The 26713-nt window shown below is 44.3% G+C and overlaps 1 protein-coding gene across 2 annotated transcripts in view; it reads left to right on the top strand.

Moving 5' to 3' along the window:
- Positions 1-25438, top strand: part of BBS4 (Bardet-Biedl syndrome 4) — a 614420-nt gene extending 588982 nt beyond the window's left edge. For both annotated transcript variants that reach the window (XM_069624617.1, XM_069624616.1), the window contains exon 16: positions 20072-25438. In XM_069624617.1, the coding sequence (XP_069480718.1) occupies positions 20072-20220 (149 nt within the window). In that variant the 3' untranslated portion in view covers positions 20221-25438. The remainder of the gene's footprint in view (positions 1-20071) is intronic.
- Positions 25439-26713: the final 1275 nt, after the last annotated feature.

Below are 26713 nucleotides of genomic sequence, written 5' to 3'. Positions count from 1 at the left end.
CATGACCAAAGAAAGTGATCCCCAAAGCATTTATACTCCATTATGTCAGTTCTCAGGTTAGACCATACATATCTACACCATCTTAACTTGGCGACCTTCGGTGTCAGCTCCAATTCCTCTATTGGAATATTTGCCTGTTGAAGCATCAATTGACAATTCAAAACCCAGTCCCCAAGAACCCTACAGCTACCCTGAACTCTTACCAGGTTTAACTGTTCATATATTGACGCCCCTGGAGGGTTCAGTATTTTTACCAACAACTGAAGCTTACCCCAATCCACCATAGTCTTTATAGGTAACAGACCTAATTCAAACAAAATCCCTGCTAAAGGAACTGACTGCGGGAGTTGAAGTAGGCCTTTCCATAATGCCCCCTCTAGGTGTGACCAGTTAATCAGCTGACTCCGAGTTTGGGCCCCATAAATTAATTTTGGGATTAACTGTTGTTTGTATAACTTTAGGGCTGGTAAAAGAGAGTATCTACCGAATTTCCCATCGAAAATTCGGAGTTGTACACCTGCCCCTGCAAATTTTACCCTTAAGTCTTCCTGTAATTCAGGACCTGAGAGCTTGTCATAAATTACCAGCCCTAAGTATACAAATTTATGTACAACTTCTAATTTACCATTTTTCAAGTACCAAGGCATTATTTTACAACTTTTCCTACCCCCCTTAAACACCAGAACCTTTGATTTTGCAGTGTTTAATGATAAGTCTAGTTTCTCTAGAAACCCCTCCACGGCTACTAATGCTCTTTGGAGCCCAATAGCTGTGAGGTCACATATAACAATGTCGTCTGCATAAAGCAAGTATTGGACAACCATAGAACCCAATCTTGGAGGGAAAGTTTTTACAAGTTCCATACAACCTCCTATTCCCAGTAAATACAGCCAAAAGAGAAAGGGTGCCAAAACACACCCCTGTCTTAAACCCCTATTTGTCTGAATCCAGGGGGAATAATTCCCTAATTCATCCAGCCTTACTCTAATCCTTGTATTTGTATGGAGAGCCACCAAAATACTCAACAGAGCTACGGGACACTCCCTATCATATAGTTTTTTCCACAAAAAGGCCCTATTAACCATGTCAAACACTTTACTAATATCTAAAAAAGCGAAAAATACTGGCCGTGCTTGGACCTTTGCTTGGTGTGATAATAAATCTAACACCATACAATTAGTGGATGTATTCAGCTCTTGCCGAAAACCTGACTGAAAAACATCTAGGTACTCAGATTCCACTGCCCATTTTTGCAAGGCTTTCAGCAGCATTTTCGCAAATATTTTGTTTGAAGCATCCAACAAGGATATAGGTCTATAATAAAGTGGAGAAGACCTATCCCCGCCTTTAAAGATCAGGATTAAGGTTGCTGCTGACCAGGTAGAGGGGAACGAATTGTTAGCCAGAATATCTGAGAATAAAGCAGACAGTACCTGTGACCATACTACTAAGTTACCTTTATAGGTCAGATTAGAAAGACCGTCTGGTCCCGGTGCATTCGAGGACTTGCTTTTCTTCATCAGATTCTTTATATCCTCCGAGTCCCATTCTAAGGCACCCTTCCAATCCGCCTCTGCCCAGGTGACTGATTGGTCCAAACCTTCCACCCTGTACAAATCAGTGAAATGTTTCACCCAACCAATGTCACTGGCCGCATGTGCCTGAAGATAATCTTGTGTACCTTTTGGTTTAATTAGGTCCCAAAATATTCCTGGCCTATTCCCTAGCATACAAGCCAGCATTCTCTCGGCATCCTTAATGTATAGCAAAAACTTTCTACCTTTTACCCAGTTCCTGTGTGATTGTTTTAGAATCCACACCTTTTCCATATAGCCTGGAGGTGCAGATTTCTTGAGATACCTCACCTCTCGGTGTAGTTCCTTTTTATGTGCCTGGACTTCTACATCAAAAGAGTGGGAACCCTTCCTCCTTGCCACCATCTGGGTTAAACCTCTATCTGTTGTTAACCTATCTAACAACTCCCTCACAATCGTAGGGAATCCCTCCGCTGTACATAGACGGGCCATCTTATTTACTGGTAAGTTTGCAATTTCAGACAAGAATGCTGATGCAATCCTAGGAATCCACTTGACCTCGTTCTTTCCTGAATTTATTTCCACTCCCACAATGTCAGTTTCAACATGTTTTGTCGGACTGAACAATTTAAATTCCAGAAGGGAATGATCACTCCATATCAGAGATTTTACTTCCAAGGATACTCCTCTTATGGCTAGATCATGGGAAGTGAAAATGTAGTCTATTGTTGATTTCCACAACCCATTCTGCCATGTAAAAGCTGGCGGAATATCCATCTGTATATTACCATTAATAATGCTAAAGTTCCACACCTCAAATTCCTGGATAATCCTCTTTCCTCTCTCCCGGGATTCCTTACAGACAAACTTTCAATTATTCTCTAAATACCAATTCTCTTCTAAGCATTCTGCATTAAAGTCTCCAACGATTATCACTGAAGCCCCATCATCCGGGAATTCACCCATTAATGTAAAAGAAATTGCTGTCAAGGCTTCTTCCAGTTTGTCTTTTAGGGGACTGAAATAAACATTTACCAAAAAACATTTGCTTACGAGACTTTCACCATCTTCCTGCCATTCTAAGAGTACAATCAGGATGTCCGACCTGTCTACATCAATTACCTGCATGGAAAGTCCCAAAGAACGTTTAACTGCTGTTAGTAGTCCACCAAATGGCCTACCCTTTACTCCCCGTCGGGCCTTAACGTAGGCTGTATTAAATCCATCTATCATAGGTGTGTCTAGCAAAAAAGTTTCCTGCAAACAGATTATATCAAAATTCGAGAAAAGTTCATGGTTATTCATCATCTTCTTGAACCCTCTCGAATTCCATGTAATTAATGACCAATTAGACCATCATGTATGTTGGAAACGCTTTTCCTCCCTTCCTTGTTTTACCCCTCTACCAATAGGAGCTTGTGTATACCCTCTGGAACTATAGATCTCCTTGTTGTATCGTTCTCTTTCATCTTGTATCATACCCTTCTTTGCCTGATAAATGGGAGCCAGAGTTGACAATATTGAGGGCCCTGTGTCTGTAACTTCAAAACCTAGGGCTAAGAAACGCTCTTTTTCCCCCATTAATATTTCCCTTATTAGGTGTGACCTTAAATGAAGTCTTACAGTATCTAGACAATCATCGTAGACAAATTCTACCGTCTTAATGTCCCCTGACAATATCAATTTCAGATTTGGGATTTCCTGCATCAAATCCAGGATATAATGTCTATTTAAGGGATATCTATTTGAACTTTCGAACAGCCGATTCAAGAAAATACATAGCTCACCGTTATCTGGCATCATTATTTGCAAATTGGCCGCATGCCTCGAATTCCATTTTTTGGGCGATTTTATTTGCCCCGTACTTTCCCCCACCCCCTTCAATGAATCCAAAAACTTACTCTTTGGAATCCCCAGACCTACTTCCTCCATTAATCTTGGGGTCGTTAATGGCACTGTTAAGGAAACCCTGGGTGGAGGCAACTTCCCCAAGTCCGCCTTCCCCACCACAGGTTTCGCAAAAATTGCGTATAATTTAGGTGCCGTTGGTATTCCTGTTTCCGGGACTTCCACCAGAGGATTCACCAATCCCCTTCCTGCTATTATATGCGGTGGAACCAACAGTCTTTCCTCCAAATTACAACACTTGCCAGCTCCTCTACCTGCTCCAAATTCAATATTTTTTGGGGCCGTTGGTATTCCTGTTTCCGGGACTTCCACCAGAGGATTCACCAATCCCCTTCCTGGTATTATATGCGGTGGAACCAACAGTCTTTCCTCCAAATTACAACACTTGCCAGCTCCTCTACCTGCTCCAAATTCAATATTTTTTGGGGCTTCTAGATCCTTAAACTTCTCAATCTCTTCCTCTTCCATATCTACTGGATAAACAGATATATTACTTAGATCGAAAGAAGGACTATCCCCCTCCTGTACATTTTCCAACACAGATGAAACCCTATCGACTTCCTTGAGCCTTATTAGTTCCTTAACTTTACCCCCTTTCCTGTTTATAAAAAAGTCTTTCTTTCTCTGATCTAGTATGTCTCTATCAATCTGCATGTGTTTGTCCACTGCCAACCTTAGATTACGGAGGAATTTCCGTGATCCTTTATTCTGTTGTGAGGGTGGAAGCTTACAGTTTTTGGATTTTTTTTCCTGTGAGTTCAGCTTGTTAGGACAACTTGATTTTTTTACCTTTGGGCTACTACTCAACATCTTCTCATCCTGAACCTGTTCCTTCCCCAACATTGATACCGATGGGAGGATTATTCCGGATACCTCAGGTACCACCAGAAGACTTTCTCCCTTTAACTCAGCATTCTCCCCCTGTGTTTTCATATTTTTAACTCCCATTCTCTCGCCTTGTACAAACACAGCTCCTTCACTGACCACCTTTTTCGGGCTTGGGGTATTGAAGACTGAGGTTGCCATTATAAAGCCTTCCAATAGATGCACTTTGCTCAATACTTCCTTCATTGATTTCCTAAGCTCCCGGATTTCATAGTTCAATGTGTCGTAGCCTCTGTCCATGGAGTCCATAATTCTAGAAAGAAATGGGAATGATAACTCATCTACTGGGGGTAGCTGATCCTGGTCCATCACAATTTCCTGGTGTAGGTGATGTTCTCGCTCTCCTCCCTCCTCTAGGTTCTGTTTTGCAATGATAGGCTATCTAGGATGTAATGTAATTATATTTATTAAGCACATACCACGGCCAAAAGGCATATGGGCGCTAGCAGCAATAGTAAGAATACCACAAAAGGTCCAACCTCAAAACAGAAACTTCTTAAGAGTTCTTTGAAAGCACAAATGGTCCGAAATCTCTCGCAAATGAAGAGGGAGCATGTTTATTTATTGGGTATTTATAACACGCCTATACACAATGTGTTTCAAAGCGCAAGTTCCACACCATGGAGGCTAAAACCGAGTAAGAACGCCCTCCAGCTTGCGCATTACAGAATCTTGGAACTTTCAGCAAATTTGAAGAAGCCGAACGCAAGGTCCGTAACGGAACATTGCGAGTTAACTTAGACAGAAGAAAGAAAGGTCCAAACAAGTGAAAAGCACGATGTGCAATGCAAAGTATTTTTTATTTTATACAGCTCTTTACCGGAAGCTAGTGAAACTTTGCCAGCAGAAAAGAGGCAGACGATTGTCTTGGCGCATTTAAAGCCAGATGTGCTGGCGAATTTTGCAGAATCTTGAGCCGTTAGACCAAATAATCTGGTTGACCAAGATAAATGCCATTGCAGTAGTCCAAAGAACCTATAATAGAGGCGGTAACTACCGCAGAACAAAACTGCAATGGAATGAAAGGGAGCACCTTTCTTAAAAGTTTCAATTTGAAAAAGCCTGAATTACAAACTGAAGTGATTTGTGATCCTCTCGAGCCATAAGAGAGAAGCTTGATCCATAAACTCTTAACTCATTAACTAGGAGCTAGGTAAGGCCCAACAAATCTGATCAGAAATCTGCATGCCAAATAGAATGATCGTTCTGAGGACCAGTCACCAAAATCTCTTTTTTTTCGCCTCTTAGTTTCAACTAATGGTTTGACATTCACCCCCCAATCTCTGACAGACAAGCCTTTCATTTGGAAGGGGGATCAGATATGGGAGACTTCAACATAATAATTAGTTGCATATCATCAGCATATTTATAAAAACATATACTGAACGAAGAAATAAGATCAGTCCGTGGACACACGTATAAATTGGAAAGCAAAGGGGATAGGGACGATCCCTGCGGAACACCGCACGAAATTGGAGTTGAGGCTGCTTGCAAAGGAAACCGAGATACGGTCTGCATGCGATCTGTCAAAAAAGAGGAAAGCCATGCGTAGACAGAAACCAACATGCTCACTTGCCCCCAACGATGCAGAAGAACCTTATGATCAATTGTATCAAAAGCCACGGAGAGGTCCCGGAGTATCAAAACTCAGAGCTCCTCGTTGTCCTGGAGCTACACCAAATCATCTAGAATCGATATCATTACAGATTCTGTGTGTTTTAAAGCCCTAAGCCCGGATTGGTGGAAATGCAAAATATCATTCTCCAAGGAACCTTGAAAGTTGAGGAGTTACAATAACTCACATAAGTTTCCAGCAGAAGGGAAATGGGGCAATAATTGGCAGGAGACAATGGATGGGGGGAGTGGCAGAACTGAAATCATGTAACGGAGCAGGCGACATATATACTTGCCCCTACGTAATGCTCGTCCTAAGGAGTGCAAAACTGTGCCAGAATCTGTGGGAGGAAGGACTAATCTATAAGAAAGAACATAGAAAGGTGAGTAATGTATTCTCTATGTGGATTAGAGCTGCAGGATGCATACTGCCACCTTCCAATTCACAAGACTCATTGAAAGTATACATTTATTGCAGAGTATTAAAAATGCTTGATTTTGATGATGGCTCATTTGATAAGACTTAGAATTCATGTGAATCTGTAATTGGACGACTGGCTATGTAAGGACAGAAAAAGATAGTGCAAGAGGAGATTAGTGTGCTACGTGGCCTTGCATGTTTCCATCAATCTACAAAAGTCTACCCACAAATTCATGCACAATATAAAGTTTCTTGGATAGAGAAATAACAAGTCAAACTTGACAGATCAGAGAGGGAAGTCCCTTCTAATAATGGCCTACCTTCTGTGACAGGAAGTCAATGTATCAGTCAGGTTGTACAGGGGGATGTTATTCCCGGTGTCCTTTTGTATTCTGCTGATCACCCAGGTGGTACTAAAAATGAAAGCACGCTGCACCCTCAATGGCATAAAGTGGAAGGAGACTGGAGGACCAGATCATTTTGACCAATCCAATAAAGCCTTGGCTTGGGGGCTGATCAATCCAGTTTTGGTCATGGGGTGCCATTTCAAGAGTTAATGTATCACATGGCTTTAATTACGGATGATAGATACATGGTCAGGATGGGGAGTCCATCTACAGCCGTGTCGAATTCAGGAATTACGATAAAAACAGGAACATTCAGGATTTGAAAGGACAATTAGCTCCTGGAGATGGCTGGCTGCCAATCAGGTGGCCATGTATGCTTGCGCCTCTTCATAGTCTGCCTTTTCTTTCACCTGGCCAGTGCCATGATCCCTATGTAACATCCACTTCACCCCACAAAATCCTGCATATCTAGCTCATGCCTGACCCCCCCGCACCTCCCTCCACCTCCTTTATCTGTATCACTTTCTCTGCTGTATCCTCCTCCTGGCAGTCATGCATGCTCCCAGTTTGTCTATAGAAATGATAAAGGGGCTTAATTCCTTTACTATTTCCTATGTGGGTTTTTAAGGGACTCTCGGCATGCAATTAATTTGAGCAGGCATGTCCCTAAAAATAAATAAAATATATAGCACTGCAGAACACAGACAAAATCCCCAGCATGCTAATAGCGATACAAACTGTCACATAGGGTGGCCAGGTGCTGCTAATGGCCCAGAGCCCTCCTCCAGGCCTTCACTTTGCTCTGGCTAGCAATCAGTTACCAGCCCTTTAATTGTAGGACAAGATCTCTGCAGCCATCGCAAGACACTCAAGCATTGTGGGTGCATGCAAACATAGGATACCGGCGTCAACCATTCACCTGCCAGCTAAACAGAATAGAGGTCATTTTCCTTTTGGGCGTAAATTGGCCTGTTACGTTTGCACTTGGGTGCAAACGGATCCATGCTGGTGATTTGCACTGCGACGTGTAAGAGGGAGGTGTAAAATGCTGGTGATATCTCCTTTACGCCTCCCTTCTGCACTTTGCAGTGCAAATTGAGTAAACTCTGTCTGCCATTTATGCATGGCAGGCAGTCTTTACAATGGATTGTTATGGAATCCGCCTTTGGCTCGTGTAAAAAGCAGGCGAAGTCGATAGGAATTCACAGCATTTACGCCAGCATGAAAATGACATGCTAGCCTAAATGCTGATGTATTTGTATGGCAGCGAAGATTAGGGTGGCGGAAACGTAAACCCAGCTCTGTAACACCCCTCTGCTATAGAAATGACTGAAAATATGACATGGTGTAAAATGCATGCGTAAAGTATTTTCAAATTCGTTTTACGCAACACCATGATAAAAAATGACCCCAGTGGCACTGCATATTCATCAAGCAGATGCTTTAAAGAAGTCCATTTATGGGAGCCCAGTGGCTGTCTTCTCAACTTGGTTTTTCAAAGATGGCTTTAAACAGAAGTAAATGTATTCGCCAATGTGGAAAACAAACAATGTTGATACTGTTCGTCCATGTTCCTCAATCCAGGTTTACAGATGCGAGGGTAATACTTTCAATTAATTGGTAAGAGACATTTCAGTGCAATTCTCCTGCCCTTCTTGTAATTTACAGAATGATTCCCACAATCAGAGTATCCTCTGCAAGTCATCCTGGTGACTCCTATGTGGGGCAACCTTGGTATGCAAACCTTCTACAGTTATTGCTGCAGCCACATTTCAGGTTTGCAGACCAGCTGCAGCATTGGAGCTCACAAGGGTGTTGCCCAAATGATGGGTGCACCCAGTTTGACGGTAGGTCAAAACCCCAAATCTCATACCCCGACCAAAAAACCTTCGACCAACGAGTCGAGAGGCGGCTCTCCTCGGAGGAAAAAGGTTAAGCAGTCAAGATCGAGGAGTGGCTCGCACCACTCCTTGTCGTCATTGAAGAAGTCTAAGAAGAGGCACCATAGGTCGTCTTTTTCTACTTTGTTGGATGCTTCCCCTGAGAGGCTATCTTGCCCAACTAAAAGATCCTTCAAAAGGCCTTGAGTGCAGAGATGCTCGAAATACTTGAAAACAAAAGCCTCCAAGCCGTGCTCCTACAGCGGCCTTCAATAGAAGCTGGGAAGGAAAGGGCACGACCTAAATCCTGCATGCCGTCGAGCAGGACAAAGTTGTGATCCTCATCAGGAGCAGTCGAGGCCTCGATCCGATGATGTAACATCGAAGGATCCGTTGAGCCGAAAGCACAAGCATAAGTCGAGGTCGTCAACACCATCGACACCTTCGACGCCAGCCAAACCCTCGACTTTGAAGCCGAAGGCATAAACGCCAGCTGTGCCATCAACGCTGAGCGCCCCACCAATGCTAAGTGCCCCACCAAAGTCTATGGCACCTATAAAAAAATAAGTTTTCATTGTTCATAAAACAGCTCAGACTTGTGAAGACCTATGTGCCTCTACCAAGAAAAAAGGCTATTTTAATTCGCTTACTTCTAAATATGAGGAGAATGAGCCCTCAGATAACGAGGCTCTATTTTGCCTCCAATTTGGTATGCCAAATGTACCACAAAGACTGCCATTGGGGAAGATACCTCACCTGAGTTGGAGCTTGAGAGACCAGAGGCTGGGGAGCATGCTGATTCGTCTTACTGACAACTCATGTCCAAGGTAGTAGACTACTTGGGGTGGAGTAGGCCTCCATTGCCATTTGAGCAGGATCAGATCCTATATTACTGTTTCACATTGCTTTGCAGAAAAGGGTGGCAACGAATTGGGAAACACCGGAAACCAATCCAGCTGAAAATAAAAACTTCACCAAGAAGTACCACCCTTCCATTAGTAACCCTGACTACCTGTCAAAACACCCCACTCCAGAGAGTCTTGTGGTACAGGCAGCTAATGCAACTTCTAAGCAAGCGGCATACACTACCATCCCCCCAGATAGGGACAACAAATAGTAGATGTATGGGCAAGGTATGTATTTTCTGCAGGGAGTGTGGCACTCGAATCTGCCAACTCCACATGTGCCCTTGCAAAATGTACATTCACTCTATGGGACTGCATTTCCATGGCAGCGGAGCACATTCCCGAAGGGGAGGAAAGAGACCGGTTCTTAGCCATAGTTGGAGATGGCAAAGAAGCCATGTGTGAGTCTCTTCAGTCAGGTCTAGAACCGTTATGCGCAGATTTGTGTGTTTGAGGAAGTCTGATTCTGCACCAGATGTGCAATCAAGACTTCTCAACATAACCTTTGATGGGTCTCACTTTTTTGGAAAACTAGGCTGACGAGAGTCTTGAGAGGTTGCAGACCTTGAAGGCAGCAGCCAAATCTTTAGGTGCCGCTATTAGGCAACCTCAGCCTTTTCGACCTAGTGGAAAACCTTGGTGGGATAGATTGTTTTGCTACTACTCCTCAGTTGGAAGGGCGAGAGGAATGTCTGGTCAAAGGGGCCAAAGAAGATTCCCTCATGGTGGACGAGGGAGTGGTGCGAAGCCAGCTCAAGCATGGGCCTCTTTACCATCTGCCACTGCATCAGCTGTCTCAAAACCTCTGAGGTCTTGAGTCACAGTTCATCAGTAGGGGGCAGACTGTCTCAGCATCTAGAAGAATGGAGAGACATTACTTCGGAAGCTTGGGCCTTGGAAACCATAGCCTACGGTAACTGCCTTCCTTTTTTACAGAGACCTCAGGACAATCCGCCGGGGAAACACTCTGAGGATTCCAGATCCGCTGCTTGTGCAGGAAATTTTAACCCTGCTAGAGAAAGGCGCTATGGAACTGGTGCCTGTAGCGGAGAGGAACAAGGGTTGGTATTCCCCTTATTTCCCAATACCCAAAAAGAACGGAGGACTGAGACCCATCTTGGACTTGAGATACTTGAACGGGTTCCTCTGGAAGGACAAGTTCAAGATGGTCATGCTTTCTCATATCCTTCAGGCCCTCCAACTTTAGGATTGGATGTGTAATTGGACCTTCAGGAAGCTTATTTTCATGTGCCAATCCATCTCAAGCACAGAAAATACATGAGGTACGCGGTTGACTCAAGGGTTTTCACCAAACTGATGGCGGTAGTGGCAGCGAGTCTCGGGAGAGGGGGGTTTCACGTCTACCCTTACCTGGACGATTGGATGACCAGTGCGCGTTCTCCCGAACAAGTCTTGGATCATCTCAACATCACCTGCCACTCCCTTCACGGACTGGGCACCTCCTTCAATTACAAGAAGTCCCATATGACACCTTCTCAGAAACTCCATTTCATCTGAGCTGTTCTGAATACATCCTTGTGAAAGAACTCGCCACCCGAGGTGAGGGCTCAAGACATTCTACAGATGGTCCCCAAATTTTTAAGTGCCCAGTGTCTCCCGGCATTCAATTTTTAGAGGTTGCTCGGCCTCATGGCATCCTGCATTTTCCATGTATCAGAGGCCTGCCTCAGGATGAGGTCCCTTCAATGGACTCTCAGAACTCAATGGTCCCAATTCACAGGAAGGATGACGGACCTACTTCAGGTTCCAAGCAGGGTCGCACAGGAACTTCTGTGGTGGGCCTGCGAGGACAACATTCTGAAGAGAGAACCTTTTTGGTAACCATGGCCAGAAATAACAGTAGTGACGGATGCCTAACTCACGGGGTACGGAGCTGAGACCAACGATCTGACAGTCAGTGGTTGTTGGTCTCCATCGGAGTCCAAACTACATGTCAATCTTTTGGAGTTGAGGGCAATCAGACTAGTGCTGAAGGCCTTTCTGCTCTCTGTACGGGGAAAGAATGTCCTGATAATGATGGACAGCACAGTGGCCATGTACTATCTCAACAAGAGAGGAGGTGCAGGGTCACTACCACTGTGCAGAGAGGCATTGCAGCTCTGGTACTGGGCAATTCAAGAAGGAATCTCCTTATCGGCAGTTCACCTAGCTGGAGAGAAGAACACGGCAGCGGATGCTCTGAGCAGGCAGAGCAGTCTCCCACGAGTGGGGGCTAGCTCAGGAAGTCCTTCAAGAGATCTTCACCCTTTGGGGCACCCCTCAAGTGGATCTGTTCGCGACCAGTGTCAACCGGAAGCGCAAACTGTACTGCTCCAGGGAATTTCCCCCAAGAGGAGCTCTAGGAGACGCGTTTGTGATGGACAAGAAAATTCCACTCCTGTACGTGTTTCCTCCAGTACCCGTCATTCCTCACTTGATCAGGAGGTTGAGAATGTTCTGGAAACACATGATCCTGATGCCCGGATTGGGCCAGGAGGACATGGTACCCGGGTCTTCTGGACATGTTCATCTGTCCTCCAATGCATCTTCTACAAAGAGAGGACCTTCTCTTGTGAGAGGAGGGCCAGGTTCTCCATCCCGAGGTCCAAACATGTAACCGTCACGCTTGGTTTCTGAAAGGCTGAGATAAAAGGTTTGGGACCTCCCGGATGACATAATGGAGATTTTGCCTTCGGCCAGAAGGCCAGCAGCAAAGTCTTTGTACCTTTGCCATTGGAATAAATTCTGCGACTGGTGCAGCGAAAATAATGTAGATCCTTTTCTGTGTAAAACACTGGATGTCTTATCCTTTCTGCTATCTTTAGCCAATCTGGGGCTCCAGATTGGTACCATTAAAGGCTATTTGGTGGTGCTGTCCATCTTTAAGCGCTCGTCAGAGGAATGTTCATGCTTCAAAATTCCACTGGTGACACATTTCTAAAGGGGCTTACTAATGTGTTCCCCGCATCTCCTTTCCAGGTTCCAGTTTAGGACCTTAATCTGGTTATAAAATTCCTAATGTGTGCACCTTTTGAACCTTTACACTCATGTCCTTTAATGCTGTTAACCTTTAAAACCATTCTATTGGTAGCTCTAGCATCAGCCCGTAGAGTGCGTGAGTGGCAGGCACTTTCGTCCAAGCCACCCTATCTTTCTTAAGGATAGGGTTCTTCTAAGGGTTAAACCTTCATGTTGACCCAAAATCATTTCTGATTTTCATGTAGGACAGAAAATTGTTTTACCTTCTTTCTATCCCCCACCTCATCCTAGCCAGGAGGGGGAGGGGTCAAATAGGTTGGACCCTCGCAGAGCTTTAAGCTTTTATATATCTAGGCTGTCAAAACTTCAAATTGATGATCAGCTTTTCATTGGCTTTACGGGCCACAAACTGGGCCAGGCTGTTACTAACCAGAGCTTATCCAGATGGATCATTTTGGCAGGCTGGCAGGGAAGGATCCTCCTGAAGGTTTAAGGGCCCATTCCACCAGGGGCATGGCTACGTCTACAGCCCTGCAAAGGGGTGTACCGATAAAAAGCATTTGTGAAGCTGCAACGTGGTCTACTATTCACACGTTTACAATGCGTTATTGTCTGGAATCTTCTCTTGGTCAGGATGGGAGTTTTGGAAAAGCAGTCCTGCACTCAGTTCATGAAAACAATTAAAATCTAAATTGTACTCCCTCCACCAAATCAAACACCGCTTTGGGAGTCTATCAAAGATGAGGAATACGTGGGAGGACACAATTCATTTGAAGAACAAGTTACTTACCCCTGGTAACATTCTTTCGACTGAATGTTCCTCCCACGTATTCCTCATCGCTCTCTCAACCTACCCCACAGTAGAATTTGCCATATTGTTACAGCTTTCGTTCTTTCAAGGCTGTGTACAGTCAAACCTGTGGTTATGCGGTAATTTCTACTGTAAGAAAAAACAGAACTGAAGCCAACGGGCGCTGCGCGTGCTATATATGCCTTCGATTGCATCATCCTTGGGACAGAGGCTCTTGAGGGACATCACGTCGATGCACAGCGCCCTCTGCCGAAAAAGAAATTCTAAAGCAGCTGAATCTGGATATCAAATATCAAAGCTGAGGAATACGTGGGAAGAACATCCAGTTGAAAGAACGTTTACCAGAGGTAAGTAACTTGTTCTTCTATCTCCTTTTATTAATGGTTGCTTGGTTCTGGTCGGAATCATTTTCTCTTTCCTATAGGATTCTGAGATTTCTGATGTAGTGTCTTTTCCGCTGAGATTTTTTTATATTTCTATACAGTTGTGATTCAACTTTTCCTTTTCAGGACTTCTTTGGATGCAGTCCATCCTAGGGACCCCACGGGTCTTTGGTGCACAATTATCTCTGTTATGTTCCAATTTGTGCTTCTTGGAGTTAATTTCCCCTTTTCCCAAGGTAGCAATGTTCCAGTTTTGATTTCCAACTATGTAGATTCTAGGCTTCTTTTCATCAAATTAAGAGTGCCATTTAATTAATGGGATAGTCACAGTCTCGTCATTTGTACTGTGACTAGGATCTCTGATCCTATATTGAGTCCCATTTTCCTACAGTCTCGAGGGGGAATGTCTCTGGTACCCATAGGTGTGTGCAACCTTCTTTCTCCTTTTCTTCGTTTCTGTGTTTGTTCTCCGTGACATCCACTTCGGACGCCTTTCCTTCTGCTTCCCGGCATTTCAGTATCATTACAGTTACACAAGCGAGGAGTCGGATCGTCGGTGCAGTAGTATCGATGTAGTTGATGGGACAGCCTGTCCACCACGCTGCCTTACACGGTCACGTCATCACCAAGCTCTCAGTTCCACTCTTCCCGGCTTCTTCTTCCTCGCACAAGCTAACCCTTCAGTGTCTCTTGCGCCTCCCCGAAGCAATTATGGAACCCGCAGGCTCTGCGACCTGCATTGGCGGCGCCTTCCTCAGACGTTCAATGTACAGGAGCCTTTCCCTGCTTGCGTCTCTCTCTCCCTGCCTTTATCTCCTCTTTAAGGCTACTCAGCACAGTTATACAGAGTTTTTGACTTAGAGATGAGCTCTTTTTCTGTTTGTAATGGTATAAGTACATTTTCTCTTCATCCCAGTTATAGAACTTGTGCTGATTTGGAGTGTTAGATAATTCCATATCGGCCATCACATGGAAGGCATCAGGGAGTTCCTCGCAGGAACTGGAGTCATTTTCCGCAAAGGGGCACTCTCTCCCTCCCAGTGAGGTCCCACTTGTCTCAGCCTCTAGGGAGGGTGTTGTGAACTGGGCTCACCTTCCTAGCCTCACAGTGGGAGGTGGAACAGAAGGGTCGAATTCCCTCAATTTGTCACAGCACCTACATGGCAGAATGCACAAACATTCAGTAAGCATTTCTATCTGGATAGCATGAGAGCATGCTCAGATTGGCTTGACATTGCTGAATTGATCTTTCCATGTGGTGCCTCTACCCAGACATGGAAACAATTATTATTGACGTAATGTTGTTTTGTATTTTTCTTTCTGGTGGTATATTGTTTCCCTACTTTTTAAAATCCATTTGTGAATCTATTAAAAAAAAAAGTGAATACTGTAGAACAATAACTTACTTATGTGTAAGGGTAGTTCCCTAGTGTTTTGTGGATTATGGACTCACATACCCCCTGTGAAGGCATCTTGGAGCAAGACACAGACAACCAATTCTGAATTAACAATAAAACTTTATTAACTTAAAGGTTAGGATGGAAAAAAGCCTATCTTGCCCTGTACTATGGTGGGATTTCCAAGAGTTCAATTTAGGAATATGTCTGTGTCCAAAACCTATACTTGCCCTCACAACTAATCTGTACAATGTGCAGGAATGTCTACAACCAACAAAACAGTGTTCAACACAAAGATCGGAGCTCTGGCCAGCCCACAGCTTTCTTTCAGCTCCCTTCCCCAAGTATAAAGCCGTTTCAACAAAGGTCTTAGGATTGCCTTAAATTCAGGAGGATATAGAATTTACCCGGACTCGGGGTTCCCTTCCCCCAGTTCCAAAACACAGTTCAAAACACAAAATATCTTGAGGCTCCTCCCTCAAGTCAATAAGTAGTTCAAACCTCAGGTTCCCTTCCCCAAGATTCACTTTCAGTAGTATGCTGATAGTTTCCAGTTTTCGTAAAGTTCTGTGCCACACTTTCACCCTCTGCATATGGTTGGTCTTTGTACAACAAAATGTCTTGTCTGAAAATTGCAGTTTGTTTTGAGTCACTTGTGAAAGTTAATCTCCAAAGTTCCATTGACTTTGGAGTCCAATATACATTGGGTTCCCTTGTATTGTTAAACTTCTAATCACCTTAATGTTCAATATGTATTGATTTCTTTGATTCAAAGTTTGATTGATTTGTAGATTCAGCATATATGAACTTTGCTTGTATATAAGCCGGTCAAGTGGCACAGCGAGTAGAGCGCCCGCTTTGACACCCGTGCAGAGCCTGTTAACGCAGGTTCGAATCCCGGCGGGGCCAAACTCAGCCTTTCATCCTTCCGAGGTCGATAAATGAGCACCACACACCGTGGGTAATAATAAGCAGCGCTCAGATACCTGAGGGTTTGTAGCGCTATATAAAAGCCTAATTATTATTATTATTATTATTATTATAAAGATTCATTCTCTTTTGAGCTTGGCACACGGTGGGTTTATTTAAATTGTAAAGCTTCATTCCTTTATAATCTTCATAGGTAACAGTTTTCTTTCAATGCGGTACTCTAAGTATGAACATATCTTTGTTAAGCTTTGCATTCGGTTTGGTATTCAATAATTGCCAAAGGTTTTCATTTAGTTCACTTTGTTGTTATATTCAGTTCATTTTGTTGTAATATGCCTTTGTAGTTTGCCTTTAAACATGCCCAGCACTCAGAGACTTTAGAAAACGTGCTTTCATGTACACTCGACCACTCTGTAACAAAGTATTCTCAAATGTTCATTGGTTACCAAGTTCTGTTGGTCGCTGGTGATCAGGATTCGGATCAGAGACCTTCGAAAACGTGTCTCATTGTTCACGTGACCACTCTGATACAAAATAACCTTGAGTATAAGAGCAAACACTTGCATACCGGGTTTCTACTTTCATAGAAACTCACTGGCTGCTTTGTTACGAGTTCCTGCAGTGCATATCGCTCCACCTCCCACCCCTCACACACTCTTGGGTCGGCTTCTGTCCCCAGGAAGCAGGCAATTCGAACACCATTTTCTTCGTCCCAGTACCGTTAGTAGTCGTATATGAGGAAGTCAGGGGGGTTGACTCCTAATACCCTATGAAGGTGGGGGAAGGGTTCGGGTTGGTCATTAGGAAAAGGGGATACCCTGTTTCTCCCAAAGGCTTCCCACTCCCGATCCCCAAAGACCCTCCACCCAGGTGATCCTCCCTCTCTTGTCAACCCCGAGGATTGGGATCCAAGAGCGATGACCTTTCCCTGGCCACCTGCGCAGAGGATCCATGGGGAATCTAAACATATGTAGATCTGAGAGAAAGGAATTGCAGCTCTTCTTTGAACAATAAATGTGTATTAAGAACAATACTGACATTGATGGGGTTGTTTTATGTTCATATGTGATTATATAGGTTTCACTTTCTGTGAAAGAGATAAGATATTGTATATTTTTTGAATGAGTGAAAGTATGGAAGAGGCGAGACTGATGTCAAAGAATTTATGTTGCATAAATATATTTTGAATAAAGAACATTAAAACTATGTGAAAATAAAATATTTTTCTACTGCGAAAATGGTTTTGCAATTTTGAAAGTGTTTTCGCTAGCCTCATTCGCATCTAGGTCCATTGCTCATCTTGTACTTTGGCCTTCTTGATGCCCCCCCCACCAGGGCACGCTTTTCCAGATATGGTCAGCCCTATCCCAAGAAAAGTTCCAGTTTTTGTGGGCAAAGTTTCGGTTTATGTGTGTGGCCAGATGTGGGTACTGGGACTGTCTGGTCCCAGTCCACATCCATGCCAAAGTGTGCCTAGTGTTAGCCAAAGGCTGTCCAGGTTTTGGACAGCTCCTGCAAGATTGAATGCTGACGATCCTTACCATTAGTGGGTTTGTGGGCAACTCCAGCCCGAGTCCTGGATAAAAGGGGGACTCCCGCAGCCATTCATCAGACCGTTGTTGGATCCAAGACTTCTACAAAGATGGGCATCCTTCTGTGCACCTGGATCGGGTCATTTGAAGCCCACCAGCAGCACTTTCTTTAACCGTCCCAGCAAAACCCTGCTCCTTTGCAGATCTTATGTACACCTTCATCTGTGCTTCGACCCATTGACCGGTGGGAACAACCAGTCTCAACCCGATCTTGATGATCCTGTGTTTGGAAGCCTCCAGAAGCCTCCCGGAACCATGCTGTGGGCCAACCAGTTTTCAGATTGGGCTACTTTACTGCACCAGTCATCCTTAGTTGAGCATTGGGTATTTGCAGATCCTCGACTTATGATTCAAGAAGCATCCCCCTGCAGTTGTAGCTCTCCACCACAAAGAGGGGCCTAGTAGGAGCAGTTTCTTTGTTTCCACCACAAGGGGTGGCAGTGGCAATCCCTGTTCGCCACCTGCATCCTGTCCTCGGAGTCCCCTGAGCAGGCTGCCAGAGTTGTGGTCCTTACTTTAGTCTAGTAGGTGTCCAGCTGTCAAGTGTCCAGAATGGATCAATCGGAGCATGGATCCGCGAACTAGCTGAACCCAAAAACAAGATGCTGAAAGTGACCTCTGCACGCAAGTTTCCTGGACCCCCTTCAGTGAAGCCAAGCTGCAAGAAAAGAGGTCCTAGCGATCTCAGGTACTTCTATGGTGGTCCCTAAGTAAATCTGAGTACAGGGGGGTGAGAAAGCTTTCCTATTCCGACCCCCATGCTCCATAGAATTTAATCGTAAAGTCCTTTCCCTACTTCTCCCTTGCCTGACCATGAATGGTGGTGTTTTGGTAAGTATCTTCCTAGGGCTTCCCCGAACGTGGTTGGATTGGGAGAAGGCCTGCTAAGAACTTTCTTCAACTAATTTTGAGACACTTACAAACTGCCTGTTGGGTTTGCCAACTCCTGATCAGACCCATAAAGAATCCTAGCCTTCTGAACAGAACTACATACGGACCTGTGGCTCTAAGGCACTATACTGAATCCTTTCTAGCTATGGAAGTGCTTTAAGGTGTAGTGCTTTTTTGAAATAAGGTTTTATATGATGTTTCATTCTCCTTTAATGTCAGCATATAAATTATCTAAGTCATTTTAGCTTACCTGGTTCTTTTTATTCACTTACTTTACAATTAAACGTATTCTTAACCTGCTTCAACTGTATTCTGTTAGTGCTCTCAGCAGGACACCCCAAAGTAAATGTGTGTATATATATATATATGTGTAGTGAATGTATTAGCTTGTTACTTCCCTATGGTTTGTCATTGCTAAGAGCTTCTATAAGGCCTCAATAAATAACAATATGTGTATACATTCTGCTTAACTTGTATTATTCAGAGTGCTCTGTGTGTGCTTAACTGAACCCTTCACCACTCTCACACTTCTAAATCTAAGCCTTGCTGTTCATTCACACTTCCAAGACATATTGGGTAGACATTAGTGCCTTTGTTTGTTCACCAAAACATGGTGGCCCCTCAGAATCTGTGCACAGGGCTGATACTGAAAATCGATCTTGACACCCTTCCTGACCTCAGGATTTGTAAACCCTATTTTTGAGGCAAATGTAAATTGACAACCACTCAACCTAGACCAGACGATACAGCTCTGTAAAATAACCCTTGATTTGTAAGTTTGGCTTAATGGTGCTTGCAACATGCCAGCCTTATTGCTGCAGTGTAGTGGGTCCTGGAATATGGAAGGCTGCTCATCAGAGGTTCAGCTTTTTACATGTTAGATGATGGTTTGCTATTCAAGTTACCCCATAGATGAGTCCTTGTTCTGTACTGTAGACAGTGAAAGGAGTTTGATGCGGTGGGCGGCAGATTTGACCACCTCTCTTGTTTGGTTGGCTGCCTGGTCAGTGGGTTTAGTGCTCTTCAAATGCCCTCGCATAGATTGGTTTGGACACTTGCCACCACTCTGCTGTTTAGTGCACTTAGTGGCAAAGTGTAATGGGCTCTTTGAAATGCCCATGTGCCTCCTGCATACACACATGATCAGTGCTTACATGTTTGTCTCACTTTTAATCGCCTATCCTATCTTTTTGTGCATTTGCCTTTATGCATCCTCGGATACCCTCAGACACGTCTGCCACCTGTGCTTATGCCCTTCACTTATTCCACATAGTTATCTTGTTCATTGAAAGAAATAGTAGAAGACATAAAAGAAAGCATTTGAGCTTTTCCATTCAAACCACAATGTACTTTCCAATCGTAAACATTTGAAAGCTTATCTTGGCCAATTGAACAGAGTAGTGTAGAATGATCTAATCATGCCTGTGTCACATGAACTTATTGATTCGTTTTGTTTAATGCATCTGCAAGAGCTATTATGCATATCTTCTATTGGGCAGATTGACTTGTAACCTTCTGGGGCTGATGTTTTGTCTCTTAGTATGGATGTAATTGTAAAGTTAATTGACAGGTTTCTTTCTTCATCCTCTATAGGTGGTGGTTCCACACAGTTTTCCAAGCCTCCTTCGTTGCCTCTTGAGCCAGAGCCAGGCCCAGATGACAGCTCTGGGGCACTTGTTCCAGAGAGCCATGAGATGGAAAGGAATAAGGAACAAAGCAAGAAACGTCTGGTAGCAGAATGATGTGACCATTTCCAAAGAGCTGTACAGAAGTCTGGAGGGCCTGTATCGAGCCCTCTGTACTACAAACAATGAGTCCTAGGTACTTCTAGTGTCATAAATAAAGTGAGCAGATCGTTGGGTAGAGAAAAAGCAACCAAAAGTGCTTTGACGCAAGCATAGCAGGAATTCAGAGAACTCTAGTGGCAATAATTGCCTGCCCTTTAGACTTCATACTCGTGGATCAGGCTTAATTTACAAATGGGGTTCAGTAAGCTCCCCTTGGTACAATTCATAACACTCACAAGTTCATCTGTGCAGCTTTTCCTTAAGGTCACGACGGGACCAGAAGATAATGTATCTCAAGACTCTTGCTTCAGCACCTGATACAAGCCAGCAGCTGCAATTGTAAATGGCGCACTTGACTCTTCAGGGACTGTTTCTTCAGCCGCACCTCAGGTTTTGGCAAGCAGGCATCATTGCAACAGTAGCATTTGGCTCGCCCTTGCCAAGGGACATAGTCGTGCTTTGTCAGCTGGTGTCGCTATGTATTGTTTAAAACTCTTCCAAAAGGCTAGACAGGCCTGGGCAAAGGAGTGCTACATGTGATTATAAACACAATAAAATCATGATAGAACTCAACACAGCAGAAAAGCTGAGAATCCCCAATACACTAAGAATACAAATGTATAGTTACAACAAGTGGGTCTTGAGCTTTTACTTGTGATGTCTAGCCTGCTGAATCTACCATCCATACCTGTGTGACCAGCACTAACCCTACTCATGTTGAAAGCCAGGTAGACAAGCTGCTCTTTCTACTGTAAAACTACAGCCTTGAAATGTAGAACTCTACTTAGGTGAGTACAGCTGCACAGCCCAGTGGACCCTCCCTGCTCATATATGATGCCCAACCACCACTTCCTGTTTTGGCACCTAACAATTAGGTAACGGCGCTATCCAGCCACCGCTCTTCAGGTGTTTTTTGGTACATGTATTTGTGTGTGATTATTTTTGTTCTTTATCCTTTAGCTATACATTTTATTGAAAGTATTTTTTTTCTTTTTTTAGGTTTCAGTGGCTTTCAATAACATGTTCATAAAGCTGTTTTATAAAAATAATTCTTTCCTCTGTAATTCCATCCCACCAGGGATTGCATGCCTTGCATCACTGGCTTTAAAGGCACTTAAATCTGCGTGGTTTTGACACCAGCAAAAACGAGAGGAGAAGGCATCAGGATCTCTGTTTTTCATGCCACCATTTACATACCTGGGGTGTATATTTCTCGCATCTCCTTTGCGAATTTGTAACTAAACCGGGAATCATATAAGTGTGTGCGGTGCCAGCGCTTACCTGTGCTTCTAAACGGGGCACTTCAGCATTCTGACAAATGACTTGTGACTGCCAGCAGCAGCATTGTGTGGTGGCATTGCGAGAGACGCAGAGCAAACTTGCTGCTAGGGATCTGGGTAGGCTCGCGAGCCGCCATATAACACCTTCTGATTCCAAGATGGCAGACGGAGTATTTGACAACTCAGCTCGGGAACACCAGTTTGGCCCGTTTTGAATTGGTGAATTATCCACCATACCTGAGAGAGCAAGTACACATGCGGAAGGGATATAGAACAGCGTTGTAAAGAACAATCATAAGACAAGCAGAAACATACCCTCGGCCTATTCATCTCCTCTGCCCATCCCTTTTCCCCCCTGTGCATCTCGCCTTTAAGCTGGTCTGGCAACTCATCTCCTGGCTCTCTCCAACCTTCCTACTCCGCCCCCCCCACCTAAAGCTCACCTGCCTCTAACAAAATTGCTCACAACTAAATCCAAACTGAATCCACATCCCTTTGCCACTGCCTTTTCAGCTCTACCTCACACCCTGTTCCAAATTGATGATATTTCACTTCTTCTGGATGACCTAAACAACTCCAACACTGACATCCTAAACCAGATTGTTCCAAAGAAAAATGTCTGCATCTAGCCAAATCCAGCTGGCTATTTTTACCCTGAAAAACTGCTTAGCCCGAAACAAGAAGTCCACAATAAAGAACAGAAATTGAGAATGTCTAAATGCTTGAGGGTCAAAGAGGTTCTGAGAGATGCTCAACATCACTACACATATGAAGTCAAACAAGCAAAGAAAGGCCACCTCTCGCAAATTCATATTCAAGGCAACAAACAAACCTCCTCGAAATAGTTGCATGTTTCAAAACCCCTGCTAGCAATCTCTACATTGGTGTTCTGATATGTAAAATGTTCTCCTATTTAAAATAAGAGAAATAAAGGACAAGATAAGTCCCATCCATGTGATGCAGGATTCATTCGTCAGTGAGCTTCCTCCCCATTCACTTTCTTCCCTACCACTACCCAGATTTTCATATCTACAATTTCTAACATCAAACCATCGGGAGCACTATCAGACTGTTGCCCTCCTTACTACTATAAAGGGATCCGTCCCACTCTCTCACTATCCATTTCTTAATTCTGTAGCCTCATCTTCACCCATGGCCCCTTCCCTGATAAACTGAAATTATCCTGGATCGAACCTAGATTGAAGAAGCCCACTTTCTATCATAAACACCCTGTTAACAACCGACCTGTTGCCGCTCTTCCATACGTAGCGAAGAAGCCAACCAGGTCTTCGATTTGGTGCAATCTGCATTCTCTTTCACACATGGCACAGAAACTGCACTGGTGGTTTTTCTCAACCTCTCCACCTCTTTTGATACCCTAGGCCATTACATCCTATTGGACCGCTTAAAACACTGTATGATGAAGCCCCTTCCTAACATTTGAATTGGGCACCGAATGTGGATGGGGGGGGTCAAGTCAAAGAGGCCAAGTGCTGCCTGAGTTATTGAATGCAGAACCTGTAAGCGGAATACAGAGGATCTCCAGGCCACCCCCACTCAGTCCCTGCTCTAAGGCAGGGGCGATCGCAGTAGCATTCACACACCCTTGAACACCAATGACCTTCAGGATAAGGGGGGTCTGATTGAAACACCCTGGTACCCCATAATAATACAACTGACCTCTAGAGGGCCATTCCACCACCCTAGCCAGACCCAAACACCCAGCTTAGGAATGATTGCCCTTCCCCATATAAGAATAAAGCTACAACAAATTTAATTAAAAAAGAAATGGGGGAACTACATTTATTTCTTCAGCACCACTCCGAAAGAAGCATTAACAAGAATTCAGACTAGCCTAGTTTGTGGGACTCCCACGGATAGAAAGTTAAGCTCGACTAACATGAAAGGCCACTTGCATGTTACCCATACAAAAGGCAAGGCAAAGAAGCCCTGTTATGCACTAAAGTTTCTCTTTCTTACCAAAGGTTTTCTGGAGTTTTGAGTTACATGCTAGGAAAACTGAGGGTCTGTCAAGGAGCGTACTTGGTTTGAGCTGTATACTTGTGGTTCCAGCGACTTCTCGTCAGGCTTCTCTTGACTCGGCCGTAGTGTGGGTGATGCTAAAAGCCGACCCAAAGGACACCCGGGGAGTGAATACTCAGGGTTCCTCAGAGTCTGCTCCCCGTACCACGATATGGCTTTCCCTGATTCACGTGGCACAGGGAACATACAAGGCACTGGCACGGGAGGCAAGCAGGCATTTGTATTTCATCAGATATTTTCAGGAATTCAGGCGTAGATGGCAGAAGCAGGACAGTGGAACCCACACTAGGCCAAAATGAATGTGAGTGGGCAACTGGGGAAGAAAAATAAAAAATTGGAAGGCAGGAAGGCGAAACAGGGCAGGACACAAGTGCAGGCAAAAATAAGGAAGGAAAAGCAGGACCTAGGAAGGGTGTAGCATAATATATAACTGGAGACAAGGAACTGCAGACAGCAAAGACTGAATCCCGAGCATTAAGACACACCAAATTAGTAAAAAGGCTGCCTTTTATAGCAGCCCACCTTGCAGCTGTAGGGGCGTGTTGCTTGGCGCTGAGGAATACTTGTCCCACTGCGTGCACATGTTGCTGAGGGAGTAGTGTGACTACTGACTGCCACATCGAGGTCTGGCTAATATGCCAGCCGCAGCGATGTCCGCTGCTGACAATGAGACTGCAACCTCACCCTGGGTGTCCCCCGAGGAAACCACCACCTGGGGCGAACATGCCACGCTGTCAGGTAAGTGGCCTGCCATGCAGAGCATGGCGTGCGTGGCAGGGACTAATTCCTAGCAGGCAATATCAGCAGGACCGCAAAGGGCAGGGAAGGTGGCCTCACAAGATTTAAAATTCAAAATTGAGACAGCACTCGATATAAGTTCAGGTCAACCCCTTTCTGCCCACATGGACACAAGCACATGGCTCAATCACAGGCCAGCCCGACCTGTACTACACAGATGCAAACCGTGCCCCTAAGCACCATCCAAGTTGAGGAGGAGCCAGGTTGTAAAAGCCAACTTGCTAAGACACAGAGTGGAGGGTGTTTGAGAAGGAGCTGGAGGGAAGTGATTGAAGGGGATTGGCGAGTGAGAAATGTGTTGAGGAGAGATGGTAGCGGATAGTTGGAGGGAGAAAGTGATATTCAAGGTTGTGGTGGGTTACCATCTAAAGAGAGTTATACTGAGGAGTTTGGAGGGAGAGAGTTACCATTTGGAGAAGAGTATTGGAAGGCGTGTGAAATGGAAAGTGAACCAATACTATCTGGAGGTGGAGGATGAAGAAAAGCTAGAGTGGGAGATGGAGTTGCAAGACATGTGGCAGATGGAGGAGAATAGGCAACCCTAAAAGCCAGCGAGACCAGTGAGATTCCGGCAGACCAGGTTGGTCAAGGGCAGATTTCAGAGGAGGTAGGAGATGGTGCAACCTAACTGAGGGACAGGGAAGCTCCATCAGTGGTAGTGAGGAACTGAGTGTTCAGAGGACTGTAGTGAGGACCCTAGAGCAGAGAGGTGGCTAAGTGACAGAGCACTCAGCAGGTCTGCCCCTAAAGCCCTAGGACAGTTGACCAATGATAAAAGGGACACAGAGCTGTCCCAGAATTCTGAAAGAGAACCTTCTGCGAAATGCTGGCCTTAGAAGGCCCTTAATACAGACTCTCTAGAAGTGGGTTTGGGAACCCTGAAAACTTGCAACACGAAAAAGACCTTGGCATTTCACTGGACTCTGGAGTATGGCTAGCACAAGCCCAAGTTAAGAACTTTGTGAGAGACCTTTTCTTTCCTCACAAATGATTGTTGAAGAATCCATTCCCTCTTTGTGTTGTGTGAATAAACGTAACTTTCTTGAAAACTACATGTTTGTGTAAGCCTCTTTGTGCTCCCCACTCGCAACTGCCCATGACAATTAATTGTCCATGTGGCACCCGCTCCTCAAAAATGGTTTTGTTAGATTTCCTCCAACAGATTCTTCAAAGTCTGCCCAAGTCTGCAAGTAGCGCTCTCTAAGCTGACAACACAAATGTATATTGGCATCTCAGTAGACTGTTCCACTCTTATAAATCATATATCCTCCATTCTAGACAAAAACCAAACCTGGATGTAAGCAAACGTGCTGTTCCTGATCTTCATATTAGGATCACCGAAACTCCTTTCTGCCATTTCTGTTCTTCTCGCCTCATTGCAATACTCAATCACCAGGGAACTTGACATCTTCAAGGCCACAAAGGCAAAATGTATTCTTGTAACCTTGGACCACACTATCTTAGTCATATTAAAGTCCTATCATATCCACCCTTTCTTCTGGCTATCTTACCTGAAATTGCTTCTCAAAATAATTTTTTTTTATCCCTTTGAAAACTGCAGACAGTAACTCCTCTTTAGCCTAAAACTGAGCTACAGCAACTTCATCAGTGAAGGAGTCAACTCCACTTCAATAAAGAAATTCTAAATCATCCAAAATGAATCGGCAGCCGACATTGCAAACATCAATTGACATCACCGTAAACAGCAGAGTGTAGAATTGCTACTCTGGCTTCCTGTCTAAAGGAGATGTACATTCAAAACCCTGATGCTTTTCCACAAAACTATCCACGGAAACCTCCCAGAATACCTAGCTAACCTGATGTTGACAGAATGCAATCTTTATGGCAGAATAGCCTGAGCTTTTTTGATTTTTTAATTGATAAATTGATGCCTCTGAGAGTGAGGTCTGCTAATCAGACACCCCAATCATAATGGTAAATGCAGAAAGGCCTAGAGCAAGAATGTAACTCTGCTGGGCCTGTCTACTGATACCAGCCGCTGCCTTGTGGTATGGCAACATGATGAAACAAACTGGCATGTGCATTTCGTTCAACAGACTGATGAAGCACAAAGTTCCAACAGCCAGGATATGCCTTTAATTGGGGGTAGGTGTGATCCTAAATTAAATCATATAATTGTGTTCTCCCAGAACCTAGTGGCAGATGACCAATCTAAATATGAGCAATGCCTGGTTATGACATTGTCATCTCTAGGAATCCACAATTATATTGGCCAAAACTGTTTGGTGTCATTTTATTGTCCGCTTGATTTTTAGTGACCTGGCTATCAGAGCCATCTGTGTATTCACTTTCTGGGACTGAGCTTC

This window comes from Ambystoma mexicanum, chromosome 11 (assembly GCF_040938575.1).
Source record: "Ambystoma mexicanum isolate Mex_15411 chromosome 11, UKY_AmexF1_1, whole genome shotgun sequence".
Classification (NCBI taxonomy): domain Eukaryota; kingdom Metazoa; phylum Chordata; class Amphibia; order Caudata; family Ambystomatidae; genus Ambystoma; species Ambystoma mexicanum.
The sequence above is the reverse complement of the archived record's forward strand: the minus strand, read 5'-3'. Positions and strand labels throughout refer to the sequence as shown.